At 37.7% G+C, this 27,876-nt stretch overlaps 1 protein-coding gene across 6 annotated transcripts in view; it reads right to left on the bottom strand.

Moving 5' to 3' along the window:
- Nucleotides 1-27,876, bottom strand: part of Acaca (acetyl-CoA carboxylase alpha) — a 280,231-nt gene that overhangs the window by 60,341 nt on the left and 192,014 nt on the right. For all 6 annotated transcript variants that reach the window (XM_057774468.1, XM_057774469.1, XM_057774470.1 and 3 more), the window contains 4 exons: nucleotides 14,844-15,113; nucleotides 8,013-8,110; nucleotides 4,177-4,297; nucleotides 3,415-3,525 (listed from right to left, as the gene is read on the bottom strand). In XM_057774468.1, coding sequence (XP_057630451.1) covers nucleotides 3,415-3,525; nucleotides 4,177-4,297; nucleotides 8,013-8,110; nucleotides 14,844-15,113 — 600 coding nt within the window. The remainder of the gene's footprint in view (nucleotides 1-3,414; nucleotides 3,526-4,176; nucleotides 4,298-8,012; nucleotides 8,111-14,843; nucleotides 15,114-27,876) is intronic.

The raw sequence follows: 27,876 nt of genomic DNA, 5'->3' as shown, positions 1-27,876 counted from the left end.
ATGCAGTCATAAAAGCCAATGCACACAGGCAATGTAATAAGTTGGAAATTGTATGTGCTGAAGCTTCTTATCTTTTAAATGCACAAACAGTTTGCACGTTGCTGCATTACATGAGGAAGATATGTGGCATGTCAACACTTCTTCTCCCAATCTCCCATGATAAGTTAAATCAGTGATGGGGCTTGAGAGGGTGGGAAGGGTTTGGGAAAAATCCAGAAGAAAGTTTTTAAAAAATCTCTGTCTCAGCAAAAGTTTTCATTAAAATTTTAGACAAATGATCCCTGTGTCCTTCTCTCTTGCTGCCTGGGGCTCCATGCTATTTCTATGCAAATAACAACCTCGTGGTTTATATCTTATTATTTCCACCGGAGCTGCAGCGACATGACCTGAGACGTGTAAGAGGTGGGATGGGGGGAGGGATGGAAAGGAGAGAGAGACAGAGAGAGGGAGAGAGAGATGGAGTGGGTGTTCACTCAAGTGTGAAAAAATATTGTCAGGAGTGAGCGTCAAGAACAAAAAAAATTGCAGGGATAACGTGTTTATTTCAGTCCCCCCACCCCCACCCCACCCCCACCCTTGCAAACCAGCACCTTTTAAAATTCATTGGGCATCAGGCGATCATGCACAATCCATCTGCTTTCACTTTATCATTTGCATTTCATGCCTCCTGGCTTTTGATGTGCTGATACTTTGATGCAGTCAGGAGATTCGCATTATCATTATTTCAATTTTCAAAGGGGTCAACGGGATCAGCACTTGCACACACAAAATCTTTTTTTCCCCATAACCTCTGTACACCCCTTTCTTATTCTTCACCCTAATGTTTAACATAAAGGATAAAGACTCCAAAAGGTGAGTATCAGATGTTTACAGGCTGATACTGTATATAAGCCTGCATGTACCACCTACATTTCCACACAGTACACAGTTACACAAATACAGTGAGCAAATGGTCAAGGTTTAAAATGAAGCTGCACAGTACTTCAAGCACACAAAGACTTTCTCACACATGAACACTCTGAGAGAAGCACATTCAGAAAAAAAAGAGTAGAATCTACAATCAAGACATAGAAACAAAGAGAATCAACTCACATGAAAGACATACACTAAGAGTGACTAGCACAACTCTGGAGTAAGTGAGATAGAAAGAAATGTACACAGAGAACAGTGAGCGGAGACTAGAAAGAGTAAGGATGTTAGAAGACAGTATTTGGGAGTGAGTCTGAGGCAGCAATCTGAGACAGGGAGCTCTCTGATAGCTTTCCTTTTCATTCTGAGAAGCAAGGGGGCCAAAAGGACATTCCTAATGAACTTGCATGAAATTGGTTGTTTTTCTAGCAGCAAGACTTTGTACTTAAGAGGTGCAGACATGAAGATAGAAAAGCAGGTGGAGCAGGATTAAGTAACCTCTACAAAGAACACTCCCTTCAACGAAAATGATCACATTCTTCTGGGAACAAGCTACAACAGAGCCTCCCCTCAGTAACTAGGCCTTTCTCTAACAAGCAGCCCTACGGGCTAGGGAAAAGGATACTGAATGTGATCAGAACAGATCAAGAAAGAAACCCCTAGTGTTTTCTTCTTGTCACAGATGAAATCACCTAACATGATGCATGCAAGTCCCTCAAAACAGATTGCTGTTGTAACAATCTGTGTACGTAACATACTGGGGTGTGTGTGCACGCGCACACACTAATGTAACCATATGCACTTCAGAGACACAATCTCTGTCCACATAAGAAAACATCACAGAAATAAAAGGGCATGTGTCATTTTAAAATTCTATCCTCAGAGAACATGGTGTCTAAAACTCTCTTCAATGTTCATCAAAATCTCATTCTTAGATAATATCTAAAGAGCAACTTAAAAAAATTAGGATTCTCAGCAATTTTTCTCAGTGCAATAATCTTCAATGGTGGCCGTTCTTTACTTTCATTTCCAGTCTGGTACTGCTTTGCCTTTCCTTAGAAAGAAAAGCAAATCCAAAGGACACAGTTCACAGGAAGGCAGAGAACAAGCTCTCACATCAAACAATCCCTGTAATTTCTGATATTCCCTCAAGCTAATTAGACAATGAAATTATCTACCATTTTTTTTAAGTGTGAAGGATAGGATTTTCACCTAGTCCCTATTATTTCATTAAAAACCAAGCCTTAAGAAAAAAATTAAAAAGCACTTCTACTATACAAGTGTTCTTTTTCAGAGATTTCTCAAAATAGCAAAATTGTACATCCTTAACCCCCCATCAGTATTTAATCTATATTGCAAAGCCAAGGGGCATGAACACAGTTTCCAGCACAACGTGGCATGTACATAACTCTACAAAAACAGTCACCAAGCCACGTAAGGGAGATCCATGAAAACCTACACTTTGTGTCAAGTACTTATATGTTTTCTTTAGCTTCACAAAATAAAGGTGCAAAATAACACCCCTCTTCTGCAGACAAGAAAGATGTAGAGCTGAAGGTTATACACTTGTACAATGTAATCCAAGTAATCTCAAACTATTCCATACATATATTTCCTGCTAGTGAGAAAATAAAGTCCAGATGCCTAAAGTGTATGTGAGAGACAGAGATACTGAGGGAAGAGGTTTCACTGTCTTGTTAGTTTCACTCTTTAAGCAGTAATCTCACCATCTTTTACCCCTTTTAGAAGAGCCTTATAAGCATATATGGATCACTATACTCTGAAGGTACACGTCTTGGTTTTTCCTTTCCTCAGCAATTCATCTATGCACCCTCAATCATTTTACCACTCATTATTTACTGAGCACTTACTTCCACTACACAAGTGTTCTTTTTCAGAGGTGTATTTATAAATTTCTCAAAACATTAAAACTGCACATCCCCAATACTTTGGCCAGTGTTAAATTCATACTGTAGAGTAAAAAACAAAAAAACAAACAAAAGCCAGTACACTTAGGACATGATGGCTTCCTATGCGAGACCATATCTCTTCACATATCAAAGGCTGGGACAAAACAGAAGTACTCAATTCTTAGTCTTTCTAGACAGAGACTAGAATATGACCTCTTCAGAACAGAGGTTATATAGTTTTTTCTCTAATATACATATAATATATACCATAAATATCATATACCACACACATATAATACATACTTACATTTTTATATATTATATGATATTATATTATGGACATATAATATACACACATACACTCAAGACTAGGAATCATGCCTGGTACACAAAAAGGTACTCAAAATATTTAATTGAATAAAATGAATGAATGAATGAATGAATGAATGAATGAATGGTTAAGCAAGTCAATGAGTAAACACTAGAGGAGGAGCCACACTAGAGGCTGCCCTCTAGTCAGGACCTTGAATTAAAAAGTCACTCTTTTTAATCATTAAACAATTTCATATACTTGTCCCAAACCCTGGCAACTTACTTTGTTGAGGGCACCAGCTCCTGTCAGAATTAAGTGAGAATTCTCAACCTGGATTGTTCTTTGTCCCAGTCGGACAAGGTAAGCCCCAATACCAATGGCCCGGCATGTAACCTTTAAGAAAAGAATAAATTGTGTATGTCATTTATTTATGTCTTCTCTCATGCTTTAAAAACAAAGGTACAGATTAAATGTACAAAATTCACATGATCAAAACCCTTTTTTTTTTATGAAGTCTAATAACAATATAAAACCCCACCCAAATTCCAGGTCAAATAGGGACAAAATTCATTGAATAATTTAAGTATTAAATGCTCCAGAAGTCATGGTCCATTTATTTGTCTGTTTTACAGATGTCTGTCATCCCCATAATATGCACAAGTAAGTTAAGTACTAAGAAGAAATTCAAAGTGTTAAAAACCTGGTAGAATATTTAGAGAAATAAGAATGAAACTAAATGCTGAAATAAGCCTAGGTTTGTTTGGGAAATCCAGTAACTTATATCATCCCATGTTGCTGTTTCTTGTGTATGATTATGATAAATTTGTAGACGTATCATTTTCAGGAAATAATGCCATTTAGGACTGAATGGCAGTGAGAAAGGGTAGAAATAAACCCAGCCACACACCCAGCTATTCAATAAATTTAATACCTTGTGGAGAATGGGGGATATAGCTCAATAGTACAGAGCTCTTGCCTAGTTTATGTGAGGCCCTAGGTTCAATCCCTAGCACTGAAAGGAATCATCATTCTAGGAATATTTACCAGGCTGATGGTGATGATCTCATCATAAGCCAATGAGGATTCTCCAGCAATCATTCCAGAACCCCGAAGGTTCTCTGCTCCAAGTCCTTCTTCTTTCCCAATAATATCAGTTATCTTATACCTAGGGTATACAACCATGACAAATCACAAAGGTTAAATACAGTAACAGTAACTCATAAACAGAACAACAATCATTATAAGACTATTTAATACAAGTACTTTAATTCTATGTATGTTCTTCCTGCCTAAGCCTCTCCATCTTAGCTTGGATACTACTTACTTGAGAGTGATATTCTGTGTCAGAAACAACAAAACATGGAATTTAGCAGCTATGTTAAAGTTCATTGGTACAAACAGTGGTATGGCTTTGGGGATAAAACTTTCTGTAAGTGGGTATTATAATATCTAAGATATGGGAGACATGACAGTTAAAGCAACAAAACGGCATGACACATCTCAGATTTTAAAAGCCCTTTCTTACATATTTGGAAACATTTAAAATACCAGGGCCACAGGGCGGCGGTGGCACATGCCTTTAATCCCAGCATTTGTGAGGCAGAGGCAAGCAGATCTCTGTGAGTTCAAGCCCCGCCTGATCTACAAGAGTTAGTTCCAGGACAGGCTTCAAAGCTACAGAGAAACCCTGTCTCAAAAAACGAAAGAAAGAAAGAAAGAAAGAAAGAAAGAAAGAAAGAAAGAAAGAAAGAAAGAAAGAAAGAAAGAAAGAAAGAAAGAAAGAAAGAAAGAGAGAGAAAGAAGAAAGCCAATATATGCCATAAACACTAAATAATCTTTGACAATTTTAAATAGGAATAAAAAGTACAAATAAAGAGGAAGTGGGAATTCTCATCACTCTCCTTTCCAAAGATTATAATAAAGAGGAAGGTCAAAACGATGTGTCCTCTTACACACAGCAAGTATACTGGCAAGGGGTCCTGGCGATGGTTCTTTGAAGGGACTGTTGTGATGTATGCACAAGTGAAATGCTGACAAGGTGCCGAGAAAGCAGACAGTGGGTCTAGTGGGAGCCACTCATCTGTCTTCCCAGCAGGGGTTAGGAGGGATAGCTGACAATGGTAAATGGGAGATGGGGAACAGAGTTAATAAAAGGAAGGATCCACAGCACCATACATACACATGCACAAATATACATGCACACACATACACGTAAAGTACAAGGCTGGAGGCAGAGATAGGCATTAATGATTTATTGTTCTTGACACAGAGCAAGAATTATGTTTTATTTTAACTTTCATAAGCTGAAATAATAAAATTACGACTCCATAATGGCTCTTAAACTCCTCATCCTTGTATTTTTCTGCTTCTTTCTGTCGATCCCTCCACTGATTCCCTTTCTTTGTCTTAGCTGTAGTCTGTGACTATATCTCTGCTTCTCAGATTGCTCTAAGCTTTCTATTTTTAGCCTCTCCCAATACCAAGTTATTCCCAGTTTTTTCCTCCCCTATATATCTAGACTTCAAATTCTAGAGTTATGTCATAAATAAAGCTAATCTTCCTTTAGAAAGAGACATGAAGAAGCTGGCAAAACTCTACTCACTATACCCAAGGCATCCCAAGGCACCACAGTGAACCCCTAGGGACACTGGAGTATATTTTTAGAAAAGTACTATGACATGTGATATCTGTTAGACCCTGTGTGAATGATTAGCTTTAAGAAGCTCAGAGATCACCATAAGATAGCATATTGTCAAAAGAAATGCAGCACTATCTTTACAAAGCCAGGTTTTCAGTTTCTGTGGAACAAATGCAAGCTTTCACAAAAACCAAGGAAGTACAAGAAGTGAGGGGGTTATATGCAAGGTGACTTCAAGGTCTGAATAGTCTGTTAACACACTATTAATAAGTTATTGTAATTATTTAAGAATTAGGTACTAGTCTAAGATGTTAGAAGTAGAGGTATGAGGGACAGGAATTCAAGACCATCCTTAGCTGCATAGTGGCTTCAAGGCCAGCCTGAGGTACAGAACCCTATTTCAACAATCCCCAAGTCCCTACCCAGAAAAGCAAAAATGAGATATTTCCCCCAATTCACATGCATTACTTTATTCAAGTGATAGTTAACATCATAGGATAGAAACGTATTAGGATGCTGTTTGCATTTAACTACTTAATTTAAAAAAATTAGTTCTCTGTTTAGTTTAGAAGTGCTCTAAAAATATTTTAAGATACTGAAGATGCCATGAACCTGGTAGTGGTGGTGCACACCTTTAATCCCAGCACTCTGGAGGCAGAGGCAGGTGGATCTCTATGAGCTCGAGGCCAGAATGGTCTACAGAGTAAATTCCAGAACAGCCAAGGCTATACAGAAAAACCCTGTCTTGAAAAACAAACAAACAACAACCAAAAAAAAACCCAAATATGCCGTGAACTAAGGAAGTCTGAAAACCTATGGCATAGCCTATATGAAGAAACTATAAAACATGAAAAAAATACACTTCAATAAATAGAAAAACATGACATGCTTCTTTTTGGAAAATTAAACAGAAAGATGTCAGATCCTTATAAATGATATATAAAACCAATACAATCCAAATTAAAGTCACTATGGAAAGTTTTTGGTAATCAAAACATGTGCTAGGCCATGGGTTTCTTTTCCAGTATCACAAAATTAAAAAAAACCACATCAGCTAATTACCACTTGAAAAAAAAGTGAGAACTACATCTAATAACAATAGTTAAATAGTGTGGAATGACCCAAGAATATAAGAATTAGTCAATAAATAGTGCAGCAATTAACATTGTAGAAAATACTTTCAGAGAGGTTATCAAAACATTCAAGCCTCGCTGGTAATCAAAATTGCAAGATAAAGTTGCTGTTCTTAAAATATTCATTATTGCAATATAGTAATTATTGTTTTATTAACAATAACTAAAACATAGTGATGACAGAGCACAGTTAGAACAGAGGAAAGAAGTCCTATCACATACTCAATGACCGAGAATGCAGATCTTGGGAGGGCAATTTGAAAAATTTTAAAGACCTTTTAATATGAACTTTAGACCTGTGAATATCTAGAAATTAATCCAAAGGGTTATACAGCACCCTGTGTTTAACATCCCCTCCCCTCCCGTTCTTGCAATTTATATTCAAACACTTGATGCTCTTGCATTCAACTACTTAAACAGAAACATTAGTGTATATTCTAGCTTATGGATATAGTAGGAAGAAAATTGGCATACTGAGGGTACCATGAACAAAGAAAGTTTGAGAACCTAATTAGGAACAGTCCTAAAAGCATATGTAAAGGAATACTCAGCTCAAAGATGCAATAGTGAAAAGCTGGAAATGGCCTGATTTTCAAAGATAATATATTTATTATGATGAAATGTTATTCAACTATTAAATTTCACGTTTATTTCGGAAGGAAGATTAGGTTTATTTGTAATGTAACCCTAATCTGAATATAAGAAATTCCCCTAAAATAATTTTTAGTTCAAAGGATAAATTGAAAAGAAATTCTTATCTGCTACAGTCCCAATTACATAGAAAGAAAAGATAACAAATATAGAAATAACAGTAAGAATAATATAAATTCATAATTGTGGCTTCAGGGTAGGCTTGAGGCTGGTGTTTTACTTTTTGTTCAGATTTACACATTTCATAGTTTCTCAAATGAGTAAATAATATAAATATTACCTAAAAGCCTCCATCAATCGCAGGGCTCTCCAGATAATAAGTAGTAAAGCTAAGGCACAAATCTTAACATGTCTAGATGGTACAAGAGTTATTCAAAGATGTAGGAGCACAAAAGTAAGGAAACATTCTCTTTTCTTTGAGACTCATGGCCAAATTCATCTGAAATATAAATACCCACCTGGATTCGCCTTCATCCTCTACATGTTCACAGTGGACAGAATTCAGAGCACTGACTCTTTTATAATCCTGGGGTGTCAGATATAAATACTTGTAACCCTATAAAGCAAAAACAGTTTTTAACTCATTGTCTGTCATTTTCACATAACCAAAACAGTCAAAAATATAATGAAGCTTATTCCAAAATGATAAAAAAAAAAGCCTGCTTTAAAATGATAAATCATTTAAGTTATTGTCTAACAGAACACTAGCATAGGCAGTTTGGAAAATGAAGTTCCTATATTTAGTAACTGTCTACCCATGAAACAAGATACCCTATAGTTACAATTTCAGGTATGTTCCATTCATTTCACTCTTCAATGGGGTTAAAGGGTCATTTCCAGGTCTTTAGTGACACTTCTATTAGATATATCAACATGGGATTCAGAAACTGTAAATTACTGCTCTTCACTCAAATTCATATCATTATCAAAATAGAGAGGGGTAAAGAATGAATGAAAGGATCACAAATCTGAGAGATTAACATTGAAACCAGAAGTCTAAGCAGTACAAACAGTCTGAGCACAAAATTCATACTTTTGCATTTTTCAATAAATAAATTCTATTTATATTCAAAAACTGTATTAATACTTAGTGGTTTATTTGCATGCATACAAACTTATAGTTAAGGCGGAGAACTATGGTTTGTTTTTTTTTTGATTTTTCGAGACAGGGTTTCTCCGTAGCTTTTGGTTCCTGCCCTGGAACTAGCTCTTGTAGACCAGGCTGGCCTTGAACTCACAGAGGTCCACCTGACTCTGCCTCCCGAGTGCTGGGATTAAAGGCTTGCGCCAGCACCGCCTGGCCGAGAACCATGTTATATATGTTTAACATGCTATACGTATTTATAAATTAGCATTTTTTGTACACCGAGCTGTGGCACAACCATCATGACTAATTCTGAGTTCTTTCATTACCCAAAAGAAACCCAAACTTGCTAGTGATCACTACTGATTTCCATATACTTTATAGGTGAAATTTAATGAGCTATAATTTACATTTACTAAAATCCACTGTAATCCAAAATTACATTTACTAAAATTTATTTTGTTATAAACTTTTTTTTTTTTTTTTTGGTTTTTCGAGACAGGGTTTCTCTGTGGTTTTGGAGCCTGTCCTAGAACTAGCTCTTGTAGACCAGGCTGGTCTCGAACTCACAGAGATCCGCCTGCCTCTGCCTCCTGAGTGCTGGGATTAAAGGCGGGCGCCACCACCGCCCGGCTATAAACTTTCATTTTTGAGGCATTGTTTGACTATGCTTCCCAGGCTGACCTTAGCATCTAGAGGACTTAGATCACAGATTTCAGAAACCATACCTGGATTTAGTTATTATTATCTGATGAGTTCTTATAAATGTGTATACTTATGTAAGCACCACCACAATAAAAATAAGAAAAATTTTTATTATACTTTGAAATAGTCTTAAATATATGAAAAGTAGGTAAGAAAAGAAACTGAGAAAAAGGAGCCATGAAGGTATATAGAAAACCAAGAGAAGAAGCATTTTAAAAGATAAAGCAGAACAATGGTGTCAAATGCTGCCTGATCACCAAATAAATACTAAGATAAGGACTGAGAATTCAATGTCAAATTTAAAACACTCTCCATACCTCTTCAATATAGTGCTTGAAGTTCTAGCTATAGCAATAAGACAACATAAGGGGATCAAGGGGATTCGTATTGGAAAAGAAGAAGTTAAGCTTTCGTTATTTGCAGATGATATGACAGTATACATAAGCGACCCCAAAAACTCTACCAAAGAACTCCTACAGCTGATAAACACCTTTAGTAATGTGGCAGGATACAAGATAAACTCCAAAAAATCAGTTGCCTTCCTATACACTAAGGATAAGGAAGCAGAGAGGGAAATCAGAGAAGCATCACCTTTCACGATAGCCACAAATAGCATAAAATATCTTGGGGTAACTCTGACCAAGGAAGTGAAAGATCTATTTGACAAGAACTTTAAGTCTTTGAAGAAAGAAATTGAAGAGGACACCAGAAAACGGAAGGATCTCCCTTGCTCTTGGATTGGGAGGATCAACACAGTAAAATGGCAATTCTACCAAAAGCAATCTATAGATTCAATGCAATCCCCATCAAAATCCCATCAAAATTCTTCACAGATCTGGAAAAGCCAATAATCAACTTTATATGGAAAAACAAAAAACCCAGGATAGCCAAAACAATCTTATGCAATAAAGGATCGTCTGGAGGCATTACCATCCCTGACTTCAAACTCTATTACCCGGACTTTAACTCACAAACCTATGAACATCTGATTTTCGATAAAGGAGCTAAAAGTATACAATGGAAAAAAGAGAGCATCTTCAACAAATTGTGCTGGCAAAACTGGATGTCAATCTGTAGAAGAATGAAAATAGATCCATATCTATCACCATGCTCAAAACTCAAGTCCAAATGGATTAAAGACCTCAATATCAGTCCGAACACATTGAACCTGATAGAAGAGAAAGTGGGAAGTATTCTACAACACATGGGCACAGGAGACCACTTCCTACGTATAACCCCAGCAGCACAAACACTAAGGACATCATTGAATAAATGGGACCTCCTGAGACTGAGAAGCTTCTGTAAAGCAAAGGACACTGTCACTAAGACAGAAAGGCAACCCACTGACTGGGAGAAGATCTTCACCAACCCCGCAACTGACAAAGGTCTGATCTCCAAAATATATAAAGAACTCAAGAAACTAGACCGTAAAAGGCTAATCAACCCAATTATAAAATGGGGCACTGAGCTGAACAGAGAATTCTCAACAGAAGAAGTTCAAATGGCCAAAAGACAATTAAGGTCATGCTCAACTTCCTTAGCGATCAGGGAAATGCAAATCAAGACAACTTTAAGATACCATCTTACACCTGTCAGAATGGCTAAAATAAAAAACACCAATGATAGCCTTTGCTGGAGAAGTTGTGGAGAAAGGGGTACACTCATCCATTGCTGGTGGGAATGCAAACTTGTGCAACCACTTTGGAAAGCAGTGTGGCGGTTTCTCAGGAAATTCGAGATCAACCTACCCCTGGACCCAGCAATACCACTCTTGGGAATATACCCAAGAGATGCCCTATCATACAACAAAAGTATATGCTCAACTATGTTCATAGCAGCATTGTTTGTAATAGCCAGAACCTGGAAACAACCTAGATGCCCTTCAATGGAAGAATGGATGAAGAAAGTATGGAATATATACATATTAGAGTACTACTCAGCAGTAAAAAACAATGACTTCTTGAATTTTGCATGCAAATGGACGGAAACAGAAAACACTATCCTGAGTGAGGTAAGCCAGACCCAAAAAGAGGAACATGGGATGTACTCAATCATATTTGGTTTCTAACCATAAATAAAGGACATTGAGCCTATAATTCGTGATCCTAGAGAAGCTAAATAAGAAGGTGAACCCAAAGAAAAACATATAGGCATCCTCCTGAATATTAACCTTGATCAGGAGATGAAAGGAGACAGAGACCCACATTGGAGCACCCAACTGAAATCTCAAGGTCCAAATCAGGAGCAGAAGGAGAGAGAGCACGAGCAAGGAACTCAGGACTGTGAAGGGTGCACCCACACACTGAGACAATGGGGATGTTCTATTGGGAACTCACCAAGGCCAGCTGGCCTGGGTCTGAAAAAACATGGGATAAAACCGGACTCACTGAACATAGTGGACAATGAGGACTACTGAGAACTCAAGAACAATGGCAATGGGTTTTTGATCCTACTGCACGTACTGGCTTTGTGGGAGCCTAGGCAGTTTGGATACTTACTTTACTAGACCTGGATTGAGGTGGGTGGACTTTGGACTTCTCACAGGGCAGGGAACCCTGATTGCTCTTAGGGCTGACGAGGGAGGGGGACTTGACTGGGGGGGGGGGAGGGAAATGGGAGGCGGTGGCGGGGAGGAGGCAGAAATCTTTAATAAACAAATAAATAAATTAATAAAAAACCACACAATTTTTGGTGACCTTGATAAAAGTAACTCAATTATAATGGTTCAGGTGTGAGCTTCACAGAAGGGGGCTCAAGAAAATGAGAAGAGAGCCTGGAGATAGAGCAGACAACTCTTTGAAGAAGTTTTGCTCTAAAGGAAAAAAGGATGGGAGTGAGTTACTGGAGGGAAACGTGTCTGTATGTCAAGGGGAGTTCCAAGAGAGAGGGAAAAGGTGATGATGAGCCAGAACTGAGAAGATCAAGGGTATAAATGGAGAGATGGTTTTAGGAAGGGGTGGGGATTGTGCAATTAAAGCTAAGGAGTAAGGTAGAGAGGAGTGGAGGCAGACACAGGAAGTGCTCATCTGTACAGCAAGCCAGAGTTTTTGGCTTGCTTTTATTGTCTTGTAGTACTGGGGACAAACCTGGCATGGAAGTACCTTGGGAAGCAAGGACTAATACTGAGTAGGAAAGAAGGTAAGGGAAGAGGGTGGGGAGGGCCTTAGGAAAGAGGAGATGTGAAACCATCATCCAAGAGTTTAAAAGGCTAAGATTTAAAAAGTAGGATGAGTCAGAGAACATTTTACTCCATTTATGTTCAGTTGCACAAGTGCACATGTGAAGGAAGTAGACAAAGTTAGTTTTAAAAAAGGTTTTACTTCTAAAAGGATAAACAGAATGAACAGAAATACAAAAAGGTGACAATTATAATGTTATGATGAACCTTGGAATTTAAAGAAGTTAAAGGAGTCAGGTACAGATCTTAATCCCAGCAGAGGCAGGTAGACCTCTGTAAATTCAAGGAAAACAGGGTCAATATGGGGCATCCCAGACAAGCTAAAGTTCCATAAAGAAACCTGTCTCAAAACAAAACAACAACAACAAAACAATAAAAACCGACCAAGCAAAGTTCAATGAACGAGTGGGAAGTGGAAAGAATAAAAAAGTAGTAGAATCACAGTATTTGTAGGCTTAAAGGACTGTTAGATTTTGAGTACTATAAGAAAACTGGGTACATGGAACACATATGATGATTTTTTTGCGAGTCCAATTCTTGTTCCACTGTTAGCTGCTACATAAGTATGTGGGATTCCTTCTGCTCTGGTGAGTTCAGAAGCTTTGAGGACAATAGGATGGAAGGGTAGCAAAGAGAGATGCTTGAAATATATTCTAGAGAAACTGAGCAAGGATGGGACCATTAGAGGAGAGAATCTTTCCCAGTTATGGAAAGGATTATCTATGTGAGTATAGCAATTCCCAAAAATTAATACAGGACTAAGCAATATTGGAGAAAGTAACACTATACTTAGAATTAAAAGATGCAAAGTAGAAGAGGCGGCTCAGGGGTTAAAAGTGCTTACTGCAAGCTGGGAGGTTGTGGCACATGCCTTTAATCCCAGAACTTGGGAGCAGAGACAGGTAGACCTCTGTGAGTTTGAGGCCAGCTTGGTCTATAAAGTGAGTTCCAGGACAGCCAGTGCTGTTTCACAGAGAAATCCTGTCTCAAACAAACCAACCAACCAACAAACAAAAAAGCCAAAACAACAACAGAAAAACTGCTTACTGCTACTGCTCTTGCAGAGCCCAGGTTCAATTCCTAGTATCTATATGGCAGCACACAAGTGGCTGTGACTCCACTTCCAGAGGCTCCAACATCCTCTTTTGTTGTCCACAGGCACATGTACACACATGGTATACATACAGATATACCAGATGCACACACATTTTATTTGTATAAAATAAATAAATTTGGGGAATGGAGAAGACCAGATTTCAATTCCCAAATCTATGCTGGGCAATGCACAACAGCCTGTAACTCCAGCTCCAACTCCAGGGGATCTGATACCCTCTTCTGGCCTTCGATGGTACCTGCATAGATGCATAATCCACCCCCCTCCCACATACACAATAAAAAAAATTAAATAAATCATGCTTTTTAAAAGATGTAAAGAAAAAGAGGCTATGATCAAAGGGTAGGAAATAAGAAGAAGTAGCGTGAAAACATGAGATGAAACATGGATTCCCTCCACCTCCCAGGGAAAAGGGTCTGAAAGTGGCAATGAGAATTAAAAAATAGTGTTCCCCCTCCAGGTAAATAGCACAAGGGAAGAAGAAAACAGCTGCTACTTAGGAATTAAACAAGGAATTAGTGTCTCTAGAATCAGTTTCCAAGTAGAAAAGCAGGTTTTTGAAGAACTGATGATGTAAGAGATTTTGTTGATGACTGGTAACTGCTCCCAGAAACCACAGTGGAATATTTTAAAGATAGATATTTTGGGTTTACCATGTGTCATACTAAATGCATTGTTATTAGTTCATCTAAGGTTCAGCCACAAAAACAGTCACCTGTAAAAAATCTGGAGAAAAAAAACCAGATGAACACGTTGAAAACCTGTCTCTAACATGCAGTCTTTAGTTTGGATGCTGTCTGTTTCTCAGTGTGAAGACTGAATTCAGAGCCTTGAGCATTTACAGCAAGTGCACTCTCAATGGGCTACACTCCAGCTCTTAAGGAAGGTGGTTTTCTTGTTTTGCTTTAAATTACATTTATTTTGTGTATTATATGAAGGGGAATAGGTGTGTATGTAGTGGTCAGAGAACTTATGATAAATGGCTCTTTCCTTCTACCAAGTGATCCTGGGGATTGGAGTCAGGTCTTTAGGGCTGGCAGCATCCACCTTACTTTCAGCCACCTTACTGGGCCCTAAGGAATTTTCTTAAGTAATTTTGTAAATGCTGTCGTTTAAACTTAAACCTTTTCCTTTCTTCCTCTCACATACACGAACATATCCCCATGCATAAACAGAGTCATGAAGTGCTAGCTCCTTGTAGGCTGTACCTTGTAGGGATCCTCTGGATCTACCCAGGCCACATGGAACATATGACGGATTTCTTCTGCCAGTCCAATTCTAGCTCCACTGTTGGCTGCCACATAGATGCGTGGGATACCTTCTGCCCTGGCAAGTTCAGAAGCTCTGAGAAACAGCAAATCCTCTTGAGGCCCAAAGGACCCAATCCGATATGTAATGTCATTGCCAATGACGATGATATCTCGGCCATCTGGACATTCAGGGCTTTTAAGGCTCATTTTCCAAGCTACCATGCCAATCTAAAGAAGACAGAAACAAATGAATAGAGCATCATACATGCATTTATTTTTCAAGTTCTTCCAGGATGAGACACTAGATTTAGACACATCCTTCAGAAGACAGGCATTGTGAAAGAACAAAATTACTTCTTGGAAAGCAGAAAAATATTCTAGGACACTGCTTCACATTATTACAGTATATCCCAAAGTTGTCTCAATTCTTCAGTGCAATTACTTAAAGAAAATGAAAAAACTCCACATCTAAATGCACTCAAGATTACATGTTGAAGAATGTTATGGCAGTGGAGGTAAGTCTAGAATGTCCATTTTACCAAACTGTACATTAAGACACTATATTCAGCTTTTTAGTGAGATTTGTTTCAAGAAATATTTAGCACATAAGGGATAGAAAGAACATCACTTCTCACAGACTGTCCAACTTTTGTGATCTGAGGCCCTTGTGCTCTCTACTCTATGAAAGACAGAGAGATTCTTCACTGGCTTGGTATAGGTATTTTCCATTTCTGCAAGGATTTTCTATCACTCAGCACTGTATCTTTGAGAGCAACTCTTGCTGCTTTCTTCAGCTCCAGAAAACCAAAGGATGCACAGAGCTAATCTCTTGATGCACTATGATGTATGTAAATCTCTGCTCTCTGTTCAGTGGCATCTGACCAGCCACACAAACAAATGATATAGACTTGACAGTGGTGCCATGTCTCTTTTCAAACTCTCACAGCCCTCTCCTTTTTAATCCCCTTCTACATGAGAGCTACTCAATCCTACTTGTTTATTTGCTAGTCCCATTTCTTTCCTATTCACTTACACCTCACTTACAGCTGCAGTTTTTCATGTCTGCCTGTCTGTTTCCCTTATACCTAGATAACTAACGCTATTCTTTTCTCCTCTTTCTTTTCCTGTCTCCTGCTTCTCTCTCTACCCCCACTACTCATGCCCAAACACAAAGTCTACCAGAGGAGTCCAGCCTAATGGAGTCCAGCCACATCTACAGCACTGGTCCCTCATTCCCAGGCTGCTGCACATCACCTCATTGGGGAACTGGCCATCAGGAAGGGCCATTAACAGATGTAAATAGCAGCATCCCTGGAAAACCACATGCATCACCCAGACTCAACCCGGCCAGTGATCATAAGCTCTGAGTACACATTCCTCAATCCAATTGCACATCCACTCTAATCAGGCTGGTTGAGGCTTTCTACACAGCTATTTGTGATCCTCTGCATTAAGAAATATGTATGAAACACCCAGTGATAAATATAAGCTATTTAATATATCATACCATTGGCCAAACACAAAATGAATGTAATATAGGAGAAAATTCCAATCACTTTCTGAGATAAGGTATCACTATCTGCTCATTAAAGACAAATAAGGGCAAAGAAGCCTACCATCAGAATGCGGCACAGAGAAACCCCAAATATCAGTATATTCTTGGATTTCTTTTAAAGAAAGAAAAAAACCCAAAACAACAAGAAGGCTTTAATATATTGCCTGTGTGAGAGAAATATTTTTTTTCTACATTTTCAAGTGCTGTCCTCACTAAACCACTCATTTGGTTTTCAGAAAAGAAAAGCTATTCACTGTCTACTTTCTTTTAAGTGTATTTGTAGTTAGGAAGATTGGGTTTTACACCAAATTTTATGCTATATTAACCTTAGCAACCTAGGCTACTTTATATACAAGCCCTGAAGAATCTACTTCAGCATTTGTGTGTTAATGTAAACACTGTGGCTGTGTGGCCCTGGGCAGACAGATAATACTCTTATCTTTCCTTATTATCTAGGGACTCCTGTGCCACTTGGGCAGTCAGTTCAGCAACTGGTCAGGTCATTATGCTTGCAAAATTGACTTCTAATTAGGTGTCAACATAGCAGCACCAAGAACAATTTTCTTCCCCTCTTCAGTTTTTTAAGGCAGATCATGCTAGTTAGCTTTGGATGACCTGGAACTTGTTATATAGTCCAAGATAGCCTGAACTCACAATCCTGCTTCAGCTTCCTGTGTGTTGGGATTATTAACACACAACACCGCACCTGGCTTTACACATTATTCATTCTTTTATCAATTATCTTTCATCAATCAGCCCCTGCTCCCTACCACCTACATTAAACATACAACAACAGAACTGAGAGAGTTAGGCCAGTCTCAGTACAGTAAGAGTTCTTACAAGTAAATATTCAGTTTGAGTTAACACAATGAACACATGAAGAAGCATCTGTGGTTCAATTAACATTAAAATTTGGATTTCATTGCTAATCAAACACTAGGGCATATAAGGGTAAACAGAGGCTTTGGAGTCAACCAAATTTAGAACTAAATCAAGGATCTATCATTTATTAGCTTAGTGACCTTGGTGTATATATTTAAAGATTTTTTAAATATATTTATTTATTTAATATGTATACAATATTCTGTCTGTGTGTATGCCTGCAGGCCAGAACAGGGCACCAGACCTCATTACAGATGGTTGTGAGCCACCATGTGGTTGCCGGGAATTGAACTCAGGACCTTTGGAAGAGCAGGCAATGCTCTTAACAGCTGCGCCATCTCTCCAGCCCCACCTTGGTATATATTTAACTTTATTGAACTTCAATATCCCTATATGAACAACCAAAGAACACCCATGAGTTTGATGAATTACTAGAAGCAGGACTCGGTATTAAATACAACATAGAAAGCTTGCTCTTTTCTTTCCTCTCAACCAATCTGAATCCCACTTATTTTAAAGTTTCACTCAAACTCTATTTCCTTATTAAAGTTTCTCCATCCTAAATTGATTCCTGTATTCCTGTATTCTCTGATCTCTTATTAAGTTCTTCATGCAGAGAATCTATATGATAATAGATAAGATACCATCTAGAAGTCACTAACTTTTTTTTTTTTTTGAGACAACTTTTTACTTTGTAGCTCAGGTTGGTGCAGAACTCACTATGTAGCACTGGATTGTCCTCAAACTCATGGCAACCCTCCCATCTCAGTCTCTTGAAAGCTGAGATTGCATGTATGTCTAATCATGCACAGAATAGTCACTTCACTAAAACAATACTAGTTTGGAAATACCTGGAAAATAGTCAACACTATGGATTAAAACACTGGTCATGAGCAACATCAAAAGACTACAGATTAAGAATACTAAATGCCTTTACGTGAACCTATAAAGAACAACAGCTGTTGTCAAATGAATACCTACCACATGCTACATTGCACTAGAAGTTGACAAACACGGACAACGATGAAGAGATTGAGTAAGTCAAGTTGTCTTGGATCAAATATCAACTTCATGCTAGTTGTAAAACCTTGTATACAATAACCTTTGACAGTCTCAATTTCCCTAACGATAAAATGGAACTTTTCTTAAGGGATTATTGGGAAGAGCACATTAAAGTAGTACAGAATTTCATACACAAATACTCTCAATGTAGTTGTTATCATAATACAAAGGTGGCTGTTATGCCATAAGGAAACTGGGGCAGAAAGTAACTTTTGAGAGGGGGGGTTTCCTGGGGAATCAACCCATGGCTCCACACATACTAGGTACACACTCTAACACTGAGCTATATTCTCAGCCCAGTACCTTGTTTTTATAGCTAGTGTAAATTACTTATTTTTCAAGCTAAGGACAACAGAAAAAGAAACGCTCTTTCTTTACTAGAGAAATGATAGAAGTATATTTCAGAATATTATTATTGTCTTTAGCTAAATACAATATGGATTATGAATATTAAGTGTAGCACAAACATAAATGTCACTGACCCCTAACTGCAATGTGGCTTCATGGATTGGATCCTGGAATAGAAAAAGGATATTATTAGAAAAAGATTAGTGAAGTTCACAACAAGTCTGTTTATTTTATAGAACTTCAGCAAGGATAATTTCTTCATTTTGAAAATTCTACTATTATTATAAGATGTTAAAACAAGGGGATATAAAGAGTATAGTTCAGTGGTAGAGTGTACACTACAGCATTTATTTTATAGAACTGCAACAATGATAAATTCTTCATTTTGAAAATTCTACTATGATTATATAATATTAATACAAGGGGATAAAGAGTATAGTTCAGTGGTAAAGTGTATATTACAGCACACACACACACACATGCAAGTGTGTAGGGAAGCTGCACGAAAAAAGAACTCTCTATATTGTTTCTGTGACTCCTCTGAATCTACAATTATTTTAAAATAGTGCAAACCTGTAATTCAAGCATTCTGAAGGCAAAAGCAGGGGGATTACAAACTTGTAGTTCCAGACTAACCTGGGCTTTTATTATGTCTATTTCTCTCTCTGTACTTATGGAATAACTGTTTTCTTACACACATCTTTTTTTTTTTTTTTTTTTTTTTTTGAGACAGGGTTTCTCTGTGGTTTTGGAGTCTGTCCTGGAACTAGCTCTTGTAGACCAGGCTGGTCTCGAACTCACAGAGATCCGCCTGTCTCTGCCTCCCGAGTGCTGGGATTAAAGGCATGCGCCACCACCGCCCGGCCTTACACACATCTTTTTAAAAAAGCAAAATAAATTGGATATTTGGGTCAATTGTTAGTATCCTGAACAGCATTCCTCTGAATAGCATTACAATCATGAAACTGCTAAGTGCATGATCCCGACAGTCAAAACATTTAAGATGTTGATAGATGGAGCAAGAAGAGAATGGGGACAAAGTATAAAAAAGGACATGTTACTGGAATTTCATGTGGATAAATGTTATGGGTGTGTCAAGAAGAGGAGAAAAGTGCAGAGTTTTGGTCTTTGGCAAGGAAGAAATGTTTAGTCAATTTAAGAATTCTTGATTGTTTCTTTATTTCAACCTCAAAAACAAAGTGATGGCTTTGAAGATTATGAACAGCACTGAAAACTATGATGTAGCACACAACTAAAAAAGAGCTTAAAATACATGCATAATTGTAATAGGCAAAACAGTATGGTCATTACGGATATAGATTCAGAAGTCAGATTCCTAGAAGTTGAGTGTGTTGGCACAAGCTTGTAATCTCAGTACTTGGGAGGCAAGAAGACACTACAAGATACCTCTATAAAACCAGCCTTTAGGAGGATGATTTTAAATTCCAGGCCAATAAGGATTATAAAACAACAGAATGAATCAAAACCAACAGAAAGAACTACCTTAGGCTGTTGGAAGTAGCATTTTGTTTTTAAAAGAAAAAGAGCTCTGTGGTGCTGTGGTAGAATGTAAGCATATGTATACACAGGTTTATACAATATTAATATCTCTACCTGAGAAGAAACTGCTTCTCATTGTATTTCTGGTCTGATGGTTAAATACATATTTATATTTTTAAAGTCAATATTTGTATAATAGGCAAGAACAGTGCCTATCAGCTAAATACATATTTAGGACTGTACCACATGTATTACAAACATGTACTAAAATCGAAAGCCTATATTTATACAGATCCTTTCATCTTGAAGGGGACTAAAGAGCTTACAAACATATGTACATAAAAGGGTGTTAGTACTGATATGCAGGCAAGGTGTCAGTTCCCCACTTCCCTATGTCTCTTAGCAGTCCTAGCTAGGAATACACAGAGTGTCAACAGACACAGGCCTGTAACAGCTGTAAAGACATTAACATAGTAATCCAGTTGTAACACACAGGCACTAAGGACAGCAGCTGGAAAACAGCAACTGCTTTCCTCTGGTGCAGAAGCTCCATGGCCATTTCCAGCTTTGTGTTTTTAAATTATTCTCTACCAAACTCAACTAATCACTTGACAAAATTGAATTTGATACTGAAAATGGTTTCTGAATGCAAAACACTTCGTCTGATGATTGAACACTAGGTTGAAAATGCTTCCTCTTGCCCTTGATTTGAAGCAGGGGGTGAGGGGCAGGATTACAACAGTCAGGAGAAAGGACTCAACATTTTCTAAGAATAGCTTTGTCTCAGAGGATTCAGCATTACATCAAAAGACAGTTATATCCTCCCCTCCCTATTTAATTAGGACACCATAAATTTTTCAGCCCAGTTAGTTTATATATGTGGGTCTATATTATATACACAATGACGATCTCATACCGGTAACTGCAGTTCTGGCGGAATATATGCAGAGGACAATGTGACTAGCAAGGCAGCACACATGGAATTTGCCTAAGCCCAACCAGCCTTGTATATGAACAGAAAAACCACCAAGGGAAATTTCACTGCTGAGTCTTTTTTTTCTCCAATACTTTTTCCCCCTCTCATATTTTATGTAGGAAAAATCTGGTAAAAATGAAACTCCAGGACCGAAGCCTGAAGAGGACGGAAAGACTGCAGAAGCAACCAAAGGGCAACCTGTGGCCTATTTGTCTAAGTGGGTAGCTTCGTGTCTAATGAGTTTCCAAGTGGCTTCTAGGCACTGGCAGCACAAGCATCCTATTCCCTGGCCAAATCCTGTCTACAGAATTTACTAACCAAGCAGTCCTATGTACTTATCACTTAAAATTATGTTTTCATTGATGTAGACAGCCACAAGTAAGTTTTAAAATACTAAATTTCAGGTATATATGTATTTTCAAAACAGAACTTTCAGTGGGCAGGCTTCTTAGGCGTAGGGTTATCAATTCAAACTAATTATTTTAAGGTAAAAAAGGGAGGCAGACCAAAAGAGCTACAGTGAATACGCTAAATAGCAGCAGAAATAAGTGTTTATTTTCCTTATGGAAGTCCTAAGGAAGTAAATAATTCTCTGGCCACATTCTGATCGGGAATGAACATGCTCAAATGAGGGAGGAGGGGATAGGGAGGGGAAAGCAAGCAGAAGAGAACAGTCTTATTTAACTGTTTTTATGTGGGTAAAATGATTTGTGCCATGGTATTTCCATAAGAAGTGGGACCATTATTTTCCTGTAGAAACACATTTGGTTTGAAAAGTATCACTGGACAGGACGTGAAAATCAAAACCAAATGAATTATTCACAACCTCCGATCAGAGGTGATCATTATTTCTGATGCTCCAAACAGTGATTAGGATTCTACCCTGAGATGTCATTTTCTCACTGAGTAACACCAGCAATAGAAAAAGGCATTATCTATCTATCCATATATGTATTTTTTCTCCTGGGAGGACCCTGGTTTAATGTTACTATAACAGATACAAAAAAAAAAAAAAAAAACAATAATATTAACACTTATTCTGCTGGTACCCATAAACGCCATTAGTCTGACATACAGTGTCAACACTAATCATGACCCAAAATTAACACCAAAATTGACATCAACATTAATTGTACTATCAGTGTGACTAAAATATACAAATGGACACAAGCATTTCCCAAAGCTGCTGCTGTTGTCATAAAATTGCAACATTAAGTTCAACAGAAAAATGTAAAGGAAAAGGTAAGGGGGAAAACATGACAGGGTTTTGCTTTTGAGGGTGCTAGATTGTGGGAGCAGAAAGGAAATCTTTGCCATGGTTGGCTTTCTTCTCTCCATACTTTAAGATCAGCTATAGCAATGCTTTCCTACATAGATTTAGGTACAGGCTGGCTGTAACCGAATCAGGTATTTTTTATCATTTTCTCTGTTAAAGTCTACAATAGCTATTGTTCTAGTTCTACTAATGCCAGGAAGATGATTACTTGCAGGGCTCTGCAGTTGGAACACAAAGAACCCTAGACTGTCACAGCTGAGATGGGTGGTGACACTGCATCACAAAAATGAGAAAAACAAGACCTGGAAAGAAAGAACTTGAACCTGAGCTTTTGTGGGGGGTACTTATATCAAAATTTACCTTTTGTCCTTTTAAATATAGATATAGCAAATCGAAGCTATACTTTTAATTAGAAACTATCAATAATGCTTAAAAAAAAACAAAATACAGAAAATATTAGAAGCTTTTAAAAGATGTATTTTAAGTCACAACACAATGTGGTATTGGACTTAATTTCTGTTTGTGAAAACTATGCTGAAAATAGTTAATGCCTTCCATGTATCTGCCTGATAAGCATGTTTCATTGTCTAATGTTATATAATCACATGAGTTCAAGACAACTTTTTTTTTTTTTTTTTTTTTTTTTTTGGTTTTTCGAGACAGGGTTTCACTGTGGCTTTGGAGCCTGTCCTGGAACTAGCTCTTGTAGACCAGGCTGGTCTCGAACTCACAGAGATCCACCTGCCTCTGCCTCCCGAGTGCTGGGATTAAAGGCGTGTGCCGCCACTGCCCAGCTCAAGACAACTTTCATGACATCTGAAAAAATTAGTTTTTTATGCCTAACTTAATGTAAAGTTACCTCAATCCCTCTAATTAAAAGTTGACATGTGGGTAAGTATCATTGTTATTAGAAAAAAATTCAACTATATGGAAATATAACTAAAGATTGAAATAATAATCATGTATTAGGGAATAATTTATCCTCGGGATATTTACATACATCAAACCATAGTAATTTTATATATCAATACTCAGTATTTTAATTTTGTTGAACATGCCATGGAGTACACACATACCAGCAGTACTTGAGAAACAGAGCACAGGATTGACTGGTACAGAAGCTAACTAAGTAAGCCACTGCGGTTCTAAAAGCATTGGCTGTTAATCGCAAGGATAGATGTTGATCTCTGGTACACCATGCCTCATTCTTGGGACTCATTTAAACTTAAAATATATAAAAACCTCTGGCAAGAGTATTCTTCTAAGGGCCATCTCTAGGACTGACATCTGGACAGATGTCAAAGGAAAACCTGAAAGTCCTGCGTTAGTGCAAAACAGCAACTTTAGAATTTTTTCAGCTAATTAAGCTCACTGAACTTCAGCTTGTTAACAATCAGTCAAAACCACCTAACCAACCTGATGAGAAATCTCCAAAGCAAAAGCCATTTGGAAGGAATTCTAAGAAAAACATATGCACTCAAAAGAACAGTATTAGAAATTCTTTAGAAGTAACTCCATTTGGGCAGACTTATTTTCCAAAATCAGCCCCAAACATTTTCTAATGAAGGGATGGAAGAACATTTTAGACAAAAACATAGAGCAAATATACTTACTTAGACTAGGGATAAAAGAAAAGTATGTTATTGTTGGTTTTTTTTAAAAAAAAAAAAAAAAACCTGTCTTACCACATATCCCATAAAATGTTTCTCTATGTCTAGATTTTTCTATCTTGCTAAGCCCTGAGGCTGGAATTGAACCCAGAGTCTTGTCATGTCAGACAGGCACTTTATCACTGAGCTTCATCTGCTGCCTTTGGAAGGAGTCAGTGTTTTCTTCTTCTTTTAAAGGCCTTCATAGAAAGTATGGCTCTGTACTCAATACAAATTAGGAGTATTTGTGTGCACCTAGTAGTTGGTTATGTCTCCCTTCTCCTGAAGATTTCAAGTACTTAAATACGTTCTCCTGTCTTCAGGCATAGATTGGTGGCTGGGATTCCTCAACAATTTCAGAGATCTTGTGCTCTCTTTATATTTTTGTTTTGAGCCTGCCTGTAATGGCTGAGCCATCTCTCCAGCCCTGGTCTTCTGCTTCTCTAAGGGCTCGTTCTTAGATCACCTGCACCTCAGCACAATTCTAACAAACTGCTCTTCTAACACATACCTTTCTTTTGTCAAATGTTTTGTTTTATTGTTATCAATAGTTATATTTAGAATATGTTAGGGCTAAAGACAATACTGGCTTAATTTTAATATTCAGCATTTAAAAAGGCAAACTAATTTCAAAGAATTAAGCAATACAATTTATCTAGACTGACTTCACATTCTTGAAGCTATTTTGAGATTGAGTCAAAAAACAATATATAAAAACATAGTGCCAAACCAGAAAAATACTTGGGTCCTGAGTGTTCAGGAGAAATAAAAAATAATTTTTTTTACTCAAGTCCACAAACACTCTCCAGGCAGTTTTAGACAATAATGGGATCCACGAGAATTTGAATTTATGATAAGTCAAGTTCTATCAGTTACTTTTCTCATCATTATGATCAAACACCCAGCTAAAGCAAACTTAAAAGTTTATTTTAGCTTGGGTTTAAGAGAGGATAGACTAGACAGGTGGCAGTCAGATCTCTATGAGAGAAACCTCCTTGTCTTGGGGGTGGGGTCGAAGAAGGTAACACTATCTGCAGTTAGGAGCTAGATAGCATCAATGGAAGTCCACATTCCATGGAAAATGGGTCAACACATTCAGGGAGGAATTTCCTCTGGAGATAAATTTCTCTGGAAATACCTCAGACATGTGAGTATTAGACAGAAATGCGTCTCCTAGGTGATTCTAGCACTAGTTAGGTTGACAATGAAGATTAATCATCACATCAACCAATTCTTCACTAAGTATAGAAAGGGTCAGGCCTCCTATCATCTTCTTCTTCCCCCCACCTCTCTTTCTTCTTCCCTTCCTTCCTTTCCCTCTTTAGATAGTTTCTCCACCTAGTTCTTGCTGTCCTAGAATGCACTATGTAGACCAGGATGGCCTCGAACTCACAAGATCCTCCTGCCTCTGCCTCCCAAGTGCTGGGAGATATTATTTAATGCTCAAATTAAACTTTCAAAGAAGTTGGGTGGTTGGAGGCACATGCCTTTAATCCCAGGAGGCAGAGGGCAGGTGGATCTCTGTGAGTTGAAGGCCTACAAAGTGAGTTCGCGGACAGTCAGGAAAGTTACACAAAGAAACCATGTCTCAAAAACAAACAAATATACAAAACAAAAAACCACAACAACAACAAAACAACAACAAAACTTTCAAAGAAATGCAGCCTCAAATCAAGAATCACAGTCACAATTGTAGGATCTTAGTGGCTGGTAGTTGATGTTTCTTCATATTTTTTTCTATATTGTTTAAAGAATTTTTAAATTAAAATCAAGAAGACTGGTCAAGAAGCTCAGTAGGTAAAAACACTTATTACAAAGAGTGCTAACCTGAGTTTGAGACTTGGGACATACACGAGTTGTCATCTGAGATCCATCCACCTGTGTGCCATCACACACACACACATACACACACACACACTCTAAATAAAAAAGGACAATAGCACACTGTAAATAGTTAACCGGCCTTTCCATCTCTCTCCTGAAGAGGTAGCTTCTGCCTTGGCTCCTCTCCTCTCCTCCACTCTCCTCTTTCCCCTTCCCCTCTCCCCTCCATAACCCACTAAATAAATACCCACTTTCTCTGAAAAAAAAAAAAAAAAAGACCAGTTAAATGATAATTAAATACAGATATAGGTAGATATATCTAGTTTCAAAGCTGAATTCCTAATATCCACTATCCCCACTATTTTATTTCTGAGAATAAAAAGCAGAAATGAAGTAAACAGTCATGATGGTAGCCAGTCTTTAAATTTTAGTGTATATTACTTTATTTCCTATTTAAGCATTTTCTTCTTTAAAAAAAAAAAAAAAAGTGCCAAGTCATGATGTGGATTCAACACATTTTCAATGAGAGTTAAAATGTAAAATGCCAACTGAATATTACAGGAACATTAGAGAAAACCTACTATGGTAACAAAATAAAGAATAAAAGGAAATGAAGGAAACAGTGGGTATGTCTCACTAAACAGGGGAATTCACAAAGCTTCTCTGAATGTTAAAACTGCTGAGAAGGAAAAACCCTGACACCTAGTGCCCAGCTGGAAAAACAAAGCCTTGGAGTCACTCCTTCACATGGCAGCTCATGCAGAGGTGACTATTAAAATGCATTAAATGTGGAACATACTTTCCTCCCAGGAACAAAAAGAGAGAGAGAAGAGGAGAGAGAGAGAGAGAGAGAGAGAGAGAGAGAGAGAGAGAGAGAGAGAGAGAGAGAGAGAGAGAGAAATTCTTATGCCACTCTAGGATGGGAGTCTATTGTTCATCCTGACTGGGGCACCTTGCTATTATAACTATCCTAAACAGTGTTTTCTCATCTCAGTGGTCCACGATGAAAAGAGTGATGAGAAGGAATTATAAAAGCCCATGTTCTAGGAACTCGATCTCCATCTGCAATAAAATTTCTATACGAGTAGCTTCTTTATCACATTGTCACCATTATAGATTCCTGATCAAGTTCAATAACTATTAAAAAATAATAATAAAATGCTAATGGACTTATTTCAGAACAAGTAAGAATATAACCACATAAAAGCCCAGCTTTTCCTTTGTTCTAGCAGGCAAAGTTAAGTTGTTCTCTGTTGAATCTATTATAGCCTTTGGCTTGCTCTTAGCCTGAGCTTTTTAATAACTAGGTTTAGTACAAAAAGAAGCTGTGCTCGATTGCAAAGTGTTACTCAAAATGTTTCCACCTGCAATTATAACTTCCACCAAATGATCAAAATAGGTTAGCAAACTGGCAGAAAAATGAAACCAATTCCTCCAAAACAGAGAAGTAGTAAAGCAGACTGGATGGATAGTTGTGTTTCTTCTGTAGCTCTGAAGCATACATTCATCTAGCTATGTATTTACATACAGTGCTCATCACTGCAGCACCAGAGCAGCTAGAAAGGAAATCAGTTTAGTCTCTGTTGCAATCACATTTCCCTCAATTTTCATCTTTACTTGAAACTATTAAGAAAATCCCAGGCAACTCATCTTTAGAGCTATTTGCAAGTAATGTAGTTCTCAGATTTGGTCCACATCATTCTTATTCCCACTCTAAATTCATATTAAATGCAATACCATTCAAACCTGACAATGAAAAAAGTGTCCTATACTTCTCACCAGGAATTAGGTAGCATTTCCTCACTTACATCTTTTTTGATGGGGAAGAAACACTACAGGAAGAAGAAAGTAAGCTAACACAGAGCCAGAAAAGCTCTCTTGTGGTTTAAGCACAGGTACAATGTTGAGAATGCAGGTCA

Source organism: Chionomys nivalis, chromosome 7 (assembly GCF_950005125.1).
Source record: "Chionomys nivalis chromosome 7, mChiNiv1.1, whole genome shotgun sequence".
Lineage (NCBI taxonomy): Eukaryota > Metazoa > Chordata > Mammalia > Rodentia > Cricetidae > Chionomys > Chionomys nivalis.
This window is presented reverse-complemented; position numbering and strand designations above follow the sequence as displayed.